The sequence below is a fragment of the Lucilia sericata genome, unplaced genomic scaffold, assembly GCF_015586225.1.
Source record: "Lucilia sericata isolate MDLA Ls3-8-SP2 unplaced genomic scaffold, ASM1558622v1 Contig001275F_arrow, whole genome shotgun sequence".
Classification (NCBI taxonomy): Eukaryota; Metazoa; Arthropoda; class Insecta; order Diptera; family Calliphoridae; genus Lucilia; species Lucilia sericata.
The window spans coordinates 44,371-54,994 of NW_023995226.1; the positions used below are offsets into that span (position 1 = coordinate 44,371).

The 10,624-nt window shown below is 32.1% G+C and overlaps 1 protein-coding gene across 1 annotated transcript; it reads left to right on the forward strand.

The window, feature by feature from the left end:
* The first annotated feature begins 7,022 nt into the window (after nt 1-7,022).
* LOC119610775 (sodium channel protein Nach) lies at nt 7,023-9,866 on the forward strand. The gene is made up of 6 exons (XM_037966125.1): nt 7,023-7,478; nt 7,541-7,722; nt 8,874-8,973; nt 9,028-9,219; nt 9,283-9,510; nt 9,585-9,866. Exons 1-6 carry the CDS (start codon nt 7,023-7,025, stop codon nt 9,864-9,866), a joined length of 1,440 nt encoding a protein of 479 aa, XP_037822053.1.
* The last annotated feature ends 758 nt before the right edge of the window (nt 9,867-10,624 follow it).

The following is a 10,624-nucleotide window of genomic DNA, read 5'->3' on the forward strand; positions in this document are numbered from 1 at the left end:
ATACAATAAATATAAAGACGGGAATATCAGTTGAGAAAACCGTAATGCTACCAAATGGGTATCAAGGATTAAAAGGTAAAAAATATATTGCAAAGAAATTACCGAAAGTTTGGACAGTTTTCCATGTTTGGAAAAGTTTTATCAGGAACTTCTGATTTTATTTTAAATAGGTTAAACCAAAAAGTTTGAATTTGAGCTGTCCGTGAAAATTGTCTGAAGAGTGGGTGTGGAATCCTGATAGTTTCGGAAAATGTTTGTATGTTTCTAGACTGCATAGGGTTTATACAATTCGTAATCAACTCATATATTTGATTATTTATAAAGAAAACCTAAATAAAAAGTCCTATAACCTTGTAACAAATATTATATGTGCATTATTTTTCTTACATCCTTTTAGTATCAAAAGGAGAGAGAAAAATCTCTATACAAATACATACATATGATTACAATAGAGTGGCCCCGTTAAACTGAAGTCAAAAAACATATCACAAAATTTAGTTCTAGCTTTCATAGAAGTATACAACAGATTTTAGCATTTTCTTAAAAAAATCATATTATTACTTTGGTAGTTCTATTGAAAGAACTTTTTTATTCTAATTTTAATTTTAAACTGGATTTAGTTTTTAGCGCCTCCCTAACGTACATATGTATATAACTGACAATATGGAAAAAAAAGTTTTAAAAGCCCATACAACAATAACAACGACCTAAAAAAATACATTTATTGTTATTGTAACGTTTCCATACACCAAGTTGGCATCATTTCATTTATATTTATTTTCATTCTTGAATAGAGAATGTATCGTTTGTGCAATGTTGCTACTACTACTTACTAAACATGTTGTCATTATTAAAAGGAAGTATAAAAATCGACAATAACAGAGAAGCAGCAGCAGTAGCTATTACATTCATACCGAGAGCCCTGTAATGTCTTTTAAATGTGACATACATTTTGTTGTAGAAGCATGTGTTGTTTTAGTATTTGTTTTTTTTTTTTTTTATAAATTTTAGCTTAAATTTGTATATATTTAAGGATATTTAAAAGAGAGAAAATATTCCTCGATTTCAGGACAATATTGCCGACTATAACTCATCTATAGTCTGTACTATAGTTTAGTCTATAGTTTGTACACTAGTCTAGTCTGTAATCTAGACTATAGTCTACAATCTATAGTCTATTCTATAGTCTACATTCTACAGTCTATTCTATAGTTTGGACTATAGTCTAGTCTATAGCCTGGTCAAGTCCATAGTTTAAATTATAGTTTACTCTATAGCGTGGACTTTAATATAGCCCAAAGTCTCGATTATATTCTACTCTATAATCTGCACTACAGTATTTTCTATAATCAGCCTACTCTATAATCTAGGCTATAGTATATTCTATAGTATGGACTATAGTCTAGTATACAATATGAACTAAAGTCTAGTCTATAGTCTACTCTATAGTTTTCTCTTTAGTCTGAACTATAGTTTTCTCTTTAGTCTGAACTATAGTTTACTCTATAGTGTAAACTATAGTTTACTCTATAATCTGGACTATAGTTTAATCTATAGTCTGGACTATAGTCTACTATATAGTCTAGACTATAGTTTACTCTATAGTCTGTACTATAGTTTACTCTATAGTCTGGACTATAGTCTACTATATAGTCTAGACTATAGTTTACTCTATAGTCTGTACTATAGTTTACTCTATAGTCTGTACTATAGTTTACTCTATAGTCTGTACTATAGTTTACTCTATAGTCTGTACTATAGTTTACTCTATAGTCTGGACTATAGTCTACTCTATAGTCTGGACTATAGTCTACTCTATAGTCTGGACTATAGCCTACTCTATAGTCTGGACTATAGTCTACTCTATAGTCTGGACTATAGCCTACTCTAAAGTCTGGACTATAGCCTACTCTATAGTCTGGACTATAGCCTACTCTATAGTCTGGACTATAGTCCACTCTATAGTCTGGACTATAGTCCACTCTATAGTCTGGACTATAGTCCACTCTATAGTCTGGACTATAGTCCACTCTATAGTCTGGACTATAGTCCACTCTATAGTCTGGACTATAGTCCACTCTATAGTCTGGACTATAGTCTACTCTATAGTCTAGACTATAGTTTACTCTATAGACTGTACTATAGTTTACTCTATAGTCTGGACTATAGTCTACTCTATAGTCTGGACTATAGCCTACTCTATAGTCTGGACTATAGTCTACTCTATAGTCTGGACTATAGCCTACTCTAAAGTCTGGACTATAGCCTACTCTATAGTCTGGACTATAGTCCACTCTATAGTCTGGACTATAGTCTACTCTATAGTCTAGACTATAGTCTACTCTATAGACTGTACTATAATCTACTCTATAGTCTGAACTATTATAGTTTACTCTATAGTGTGAACTATAGTTGACTCTATAATCTAGACTATAGTTTAATCTATAGTCAGAACTTAGGTTAGTCTATAGTCTCGACTATAGTCTACTCTATAGTCTGAACTATAGTCTACTTTAAAGGCTGTACTATAGTCTACTCTATAGGCTGGACTAGAGTATACGTTATAATCTGGACTATAGTCTACTCTATAGTCTGGACTATCGTCTACTCTATAGTCTGAACTATAGTCTACTCTATAGTCTACTCTATAGTCTGGACTATTCTGGTCTACTCTATAGGCTAGACCATAGTTTACTCTATAGTCTGTACTATAGTTTACTCTATAGTCTGGACTAGAGCCTACGCTATAATCTGAACTATAGTCTACTCTATAGTCTGGACCATTGTCTACTCTATAGTCTGGACTATTGTCTACTCTATAGTCTGGACTACAGTCTACTCTATAGTCTGGACTACAGTCTATTCTATAGTCTGGACTACAGTCTACTCTATAGTCTGGACTATAGTCTACTCTATTGTCTGGACTATAGTCTACTCTATTGTTTGGACTATAATCTACTCTAAAGTTTGGACTATAGTCTACTTTATAGTCTGGACTATAGGTTACTATATAGTCTGAACTATAATCTACTCTATAGTCTGAACTACAGTCTACTCTATGGTTTGGACTATAGTCTGGACTAAATCTGGTCCATATAGACTATAGGCTATAGTCTGAACTATAGTCTAAACAATACTCTATAGTCTGGACTAAAACTAAGGTACTAGCTGTACTATAATCTAGCACTATAAACTGTATTATATTTTAGTCTTTAGTCGCGGCTATAGTCTGGATCATAAGCTATAATCTCGGCTAAAGTATGAACTAGTCTACTCTATAGTATGGACTATATTCTACAACTATAGTCTAAACTATTTTCTACACTAGTCTAGTCTGGATTATATAGTCTGGTGTGATCTATAATCTAGTATTTAATCTGGAATATAGTGAAGTTCATAATAATCTGATCAAAAATATGCGCATTTTGGCTCTAGGCACTTAAAAAACAATATAAACAAATATTTCATATTTGACATATTTCAAAATACTTGAAAAGAACACACACTTGAAAAGAACACACCATCAAGTTATTGTTATTGTGAAATATATCAATTGTTTACTTAATATGCAGACACAATCCGATGATCAGATATTCTCTTAATTTTATCAATAAACAATAATTTTCAATATAATTTGACACCTCATAAAAAAATCTTGTCATAAATGGCAATAAATGATAAAAGAAAAAAAACTTATTAACATTTTAAAAACATTAAAATAAAAATTTTGGATAAACTTGTTTGTTTTGTTGTTGTATTTTATTCATTAATAAAAAATTATATATTTTGTGGATTTTTTGTTTTTTAATTAAATTTGTTATTATTTTACAAAACTTAGTTATTGGCTATTGGCGCCACTCAGCTGTTAAAATATTTAATTTAAATTTTTTAACAATTTATTTATTTTTTGTTTTTAATGTTCAGATTTAGAAATTTAATTTTTATTTTTCTTTTATTTTGCAAAATTTTATAGTTAATAAAATGTGTGTTTTTTCTATTGGCGCCATGGGAAATAAATTTAAAATTTTTAAATTTATGTTAAGAAAAAAATTTGTCAAAACAATATGCTGAATTTGCTTGAGATTTTTTATTTAAAAACCTTCAGTTATAAAAATTTATTGGGCCTACAAGTTTTTTTTGTAGTTCGTTTGACGTAGAATGATTTGTGAATATTAAGAAGATTTTAGATTGGACAATGTCAAGGAAATTTTTGTGTGTTTTTTATGATCAGGTGTTAGTTACTATTTAATATTTGTTTTTGGAACTGGTCATGTTTTGTCAATAACATATGATGACTATTAAATATTTGTTCTAAATTTTTTAAGGTACAAAATGTTATATTTGTTAAATAGCTTAACTCTGTTTAGAAAAGTAAGAACATATTTTAAAAAATAATTCGTCTATAGCTTAGTCTATAGTCTAGTCTAGTCTATAGTCTAGTCTATAGTCTAGTCTATAGTCTAGTCTATAGTCTAGTCTATAGTCTAGTCTATAGTCTAGTCTATAGTCTAGTCTATAGTCTAGTCTATAGTCTAGTCTATAGTCTAGTCTATAGTCTAGTCTATAGTCTAGTCTATAGTTTTTTTTTAAAAACCTTCAGTTATAAAAATTTATTGGGCCTACAAGTTTTTTTTGTAGTTCGTTTGACGTAGAATGATTTGTGAATATTAAGAAGATTTTAGATTGGACAATGTCAAGGAAATTTTTGTGTGTTTTTATGATCAGGTGTTAGTTACTATTTAATATTTGTTTTTGGAACTGGTCATGTTTTGTCAATAACATATGATGACTATTAAATATTTGTTCTAAATTTTTTAAGGTACAAAATGTTATATTTGTTAAATAGCTTAACTCTGTTTAGAAAAGTAAGAACATATTTTAAAAAATAATTCGTCTATAGCTTAGTCTATAGTCTAGTCTAGTCTATAGTCTAGTCTATAGTCTAGTCTATAGTCTAGTCTATAGTCTAGTCTATAGTCTAGTCTATAGTCTAGTCTATAGTCTAGTCTATAGTCTAGTCTATAGTCTAGTCTATAGTCTAGTCTATAGTCTAGTCTATAGTCTAGTCTATAGTCTAGTCTATAGTCTAGTCTATAGTCTAGTCTATAGTCTAGTCTATAGTCTAGTCTATAGTCTAGTCTATAGTCTAGTCTATAGTCTAGTCTATAGTCTAGTCTATAGTCTAGTCTATAGTCTAGTCTATAGTCTAGTCTATAGTCTAGTCTATAGTCTAGTCTATAGTCTAGTCTATAGTCTAGTCTATAGTCTAGTCTATAGTCTAGTCTATAGTCTAGTCTATAGTCTAGTCTATAGTCTAGTCTATAGTCTAGTCTATAGTCTAGTCTATAGTCTAGTCTATAGTCTAGTCTATAGTCTAGTCTATAGTAGTCTATGTCTAGTCTATAGTCTAGTCTATAGTCTAGTCTATAGTCTAGTCTATAGTCTAGGTCTATAGTCCTAGTCTATAGTTAGTCTATAGTCTAGTCTATAGTCTAGTCTATAGTCTAGTCTATAGTCTAGTCTATAGTCTAGTCTATAGTCTAGTCTATAGTCAGCTAAGTCTATAGTCTATCTATAGTCTAGTCTATAGTCTAGTCTATAGTCTAGTCTATAGTCTATTCTATAGTCTAGTCTATAGTCTAGTCTATAGTCTAGTCTATAGTCTAGTCTATAGTCTAGTCATTAGTCTAGTCTATAGTCTAGTCTATAGTCTAGTCTATAGTCTAGTCTATAGTCTAGTCTATAGTCTAGTCTATAGTCTAGTCTATAGTCTAGTCTATTAGTCTAGTCTCTATAGTCTAGTCTATAGTCTAGTCTATAGTCTAGTCTATAGTCTAGTCTATAGTCTAGTCTATATCTAGTCTTAGTCTATAGTCTAGTCTAGTCTATAGTCTAGTCTATAGTCTAGTCTATAGTCTAGTCTATAGTCTAGTCTATAGTCTAGTCTATAGTCTAGTCTATAGTCTAGTCTATAGTCTAGTCTATAGTCTAGTCTATAGTCTAGTCTATAGTCTAGTCTATAGTCTAGTCTATAGTCTAGTCTATAGTCTAGTCTATAGTCTAGTCTATAGTCTAGTCTATAGTCTAGTCTATAGTCTAGTCTATAGTCTAGTCTATAGTCTAGTCTATAGTCTAGTCTATAGTCTAGTCTATAGTCTAGTCTATAGTCTAGTCTATAGTCCAGTCTATAGTCTAGTAGTAGTCTATAGTCTAGTCTATAGTCTAGTCTATAGTCCAGTCTATAGTCTAGTCTATAGTCTAGTCTATAGTCTAGTCTATAGTCTAGTCTAGTCTATAGTCTAGTATATAGTCTATTCTATAGTCTAGTCTATAGTCTAGTCTACAGTCTAGTCTACAGTCTAGTCTATAGTCTAGTCTATAGTCTAGTCTATAGTCTAGTCTATAGTCTAGTCTATAGTCTAGTCTATAGTCTAGTCTTTAGTCTAATCTATAGTCTAGTCTATAGTCTAGTCTATAGTCTAGTCTATAGTCTAGTCTATAGTCTAGTCTATAGTCTAGTCTATAGTCTAGTCTATAGTCTAGTATATAGTCTAGTCTATAGTCTAGCCTATAGTCTAGTCTATAGTTTAGTCTATAGTCTAGCCTGTAGTCTAGTCTATAGTCTAGTCCATATTCTAGTCTTTATTGAGCTTTTCATTGCCAATATTTTGCTAGGTTTATATGTAAATGCCTTGTTCCGTTCATCCTTGCATGCTAATTGATATTGTTTACATTTAATATGCATGCTCAAACATGTTTTTCTAATGGCGTTTGTGTTAGAATACAATCACATGTTACCAAAACTATCCAACACAAATATAATAATTACTTAAAAACAATAAAAATCAATTATACAAATTAACAACAAAAAGATATGTCATCCCTAACAACAAAAAAAGGACATCTTTATATATTGCTCTAGAACTCTACTAATACAACTGGGAACAAATGTAAAACATCAAACAGTTCAACTTTGACAGTTAGTTAGTTCAAAAAGCCCAGCAGCAACCGACCAAAATACTATGAATTGCAAACAATATTGGAATAAAACTTTAGGAGAATCCAGTATACATGGATTTCCTTATTTGGTACGACGTCAGCTGCATTGGTTGGAGAAACTTTTCTGGGCTGCAGCCATTATTGCAGCCACCTACAGTTCCTTAGACATATGCCTCAATCAATGGAAACGTTTTCGTGATAATCCCATTGTATATGCCATGGAATTGGCATGGGGCAAATCGAATTTTCCTTTTGTGGGCATTACGTTATGTACGGAATCTTCGAATCAGGAAGATATGGATGAGGTCATTTCCCAAAATTGGGATGTAACAGCAGCAAGCAATGCTACTCAATATAAGTACTATGCGGATTTTTTGAAAGTTCTAAATTCTTTGAATACCATGAGCCTGGAGAAGTTGAAGCCTTACGAAAATGATAGCAGTTTGAATGATTTGAAATTTTTGGAAATGTTATTGTTTGTAAGATATTTGCTTTGGAAAGAAAATTTGTCTGTTTTTTCACATTTTTATATTTTTGTCAGATGCGTCATAAATTTATACCTCGCATGGAGTATGCTAATCCGTCTGATAATGATAAAAAATTACCTGGTTCTTCATTTGATGTTGAGGGCAGAGAGCAAATTTATGCTGCCGCTATGACAGAAATTGGACTTTGTCGCACTACTTCGCAATTGACACGCTACACGAACCCATTTGGAAACTTGTAAGTTTAGACTATAGAGCAGCGTAAAGTCTAGTCCAGACTATGAACTATCGCCTTGCCTACGGACTAAACTATAGTTTGAAATCTGAGCTAGAGTCCAGTTAATAGTCTGAACCAGAGTCTATGGACTATAGTCTAGTCTACAGTCTGGATTATAGTCTAGTCTAGTCTACAGTCTGGACTATAGTCTAGTATATAGTCTGGACTATAGTCTAGTCTATAGTCTGAACTATAGACTAGTCTATAGTCTGGACTATTGTCTTGTCTATAGTCTAGTCTATAGTCTGGACTATAGTATAGTCTATAGTTTGGACTATAGCCTAGTCTATAGTTTGGACTATAGCCTAGTCTATAGTCTTAAATATAGTCCAGCCTATAGTTTGGTCTGTAATCTAGTCTATTGTCTGGACTATAGTCTAGTCTATAGCCTGGACTGTACTCTAGTTTATAGTCTGGACTATAGTCTAGTCTACAGTCTGGACTATAATCTATTCTATAATCTGGACTATATTCTAGTCTATAGTCTGGACTATAGTCTAGTCTACAGTCTGGACCATAGTCTAGTCTATAGTCTGGACTATAGTCTAGTCTATAGTCTGGACTATAGTCTAGTCTATAGTCTGGACTATAGTCTAGTCTATAGTCTGGACTATAGTCTAGTCTATAGTCTGGACTATAGTCTAGTCTATAGTCTGGACTATAGTCTAGTCTATAGTCTGGACTATAGTCTAGACCATAGTCTGGACTATAGTCTAGTCTATAGTGTGGACTATAGTCTAGTCTATAGTGTGGACTATAGTCTAGTCTATAGTCTGGACTATAGTCTAGTCTATAGTCTGGACTATAGTCTAGTCTATAGTCTGGACTATAGTCTAGTCTATAGTCTGGACTATAGTCTAGTCTATAGTCTGGACTATAGTCTAGTATATAGTCTAGACTATAGTCTAGTCTATAGTCTGGACTATAGTCTATTCTAGTCTATAGTCTGGACTATAGTCTATTCTAGTCTATAGTCTGGACTATAGTCTAGCTTATAGTCTGATCTACAGTCTAGTCTATAGTCTGGACTATAGTTTATTCTAATATATTGTCTGGATCAGATTCCTGTGTGAGTAAATAGTTATGATACAAAATTTTGGTTTTTACTTCAGAAAAACCCTAAAAGTATCAGGCATTAGCTATTGTGACATAATGAATGAGTGTAATACGAAAATTTTTCCGAAAGTTGGAGTGGACTCCAGTCTTTTAATCGTAAGTAAAAACATGTCTATAACTTAATTCACACCCTCTAATCAATATTGAAAGTTTCTGCACAATGTGGAAGATATTGTAGCACCTTATGATCAGGGCACAATAATGCGCCATGCCACCATGGAGGGTTCATTGACCATTGAACTGTTGTTGGGTCTGACAACAGCTGAAACGGAAGTAAGAAATTTACCCATAGCCTATAGGAAATGTCGCTATAAGGATGAAAATAATTTAAAATATTTTGAGGTAGTTGTATTTTTAACCATTTTTTGTTTGTGTATTAAATCAACATTGTTGTTCCTTTAATAGATTTATCGTCCTGGCTTGTGTCGCATAGAATGTCGTATAAATGTGGCCATGCAAAAGTGTGGTTGCAAGCCATATTTCTATGTAGTGGCACCCCATTTGCCGGTCTGTAATATTAAAGGTATGTTGTGTTTGGCACATGAACATTGGCCCAAAGTGGCACAATGCAATTGTCCCAATTTGTGTGAAGAGGAAACTTATGTTAGCATGCAAACAACTTTACAAAAAGATGTAAGTTTTAAACAACAGACTACCACAATGTAAAACAAACTGTGCAAAGGAAAACTTTTCTACTTTTTTTCAAGGAATCGACAAAATTTGAAAGGACTATTATAGTCAAACTATTTCTACCACGCATGGCTATGAAACGTCGTGTTGTCTTTAGTACAGATCAATTAATCATGTCATTTGGTGGTGCAATTGGTCTATTTTTGGGTGCCAGTTTTATCAGTATCTATGGTTTGCTGTATGTTCTAAGTGAATACATATTTGCCAATGTTTGGTCGTGCCTTAAAATGAAAAGAAATGCCAAGAAACATCGTATCGGTGCAGAGAGAAGAGTAACTTTAGTTGAAGGAGCATATTAAATTACCATATATTAATTAAAACGTACATTCTTGGGGGATTTAGTTGGCAGAAAGTGTCTAAACAATAAGGATTATATGTTTAAATTAAAATAGAAGCTTGTCATTAAATAATAGCATACTTTATGGCATGTCTTGTTTGTAGGAAAAATAGCATACTTTAGGGGATTTTGTTCTTTTAAAGAAACAATACGGTTGATATGATTTTATTTTAATTGTTTTCAGTTGCAATTTGTTCCTGCAGAATTTGTGTCAAAGGTGTGTGAATATTGAGGATATTTTCAATGCAAAAGGATGAAAACGAACAAAAGTTAAACGGCAGAAAAGGTAGATACCAACTAAGATTCTCTAAGGACTAGGTCATTTAAGTCAAAGGATTTATAAATTTCTATTTTTAAACTAGACTTACAACAGACTATAGACTAGACTACTAATTAGACTATAGATTAGGCTATGGACAAGGCTATAGACTAGACTATAGACTAGACTATAGACTAGACTATAGACTAAACTATAGTCTAGACTATAGACTAGACTATAGACTAGACTATAGACTAGACTATAGACTAGACTATAGACTAGACTATAGACTAGACTATAGACTAGACTATAGACTAGACGATAAACTAGACGATAGACTAGACTATAGACTAGACTATAACCAGACTATAGACTAGACTATTGTTTGGACTATAGACTAGACTATAGACTAGACTATAGACTAGACTATAGACTAGACTATAGACTAGACTATAGACTAG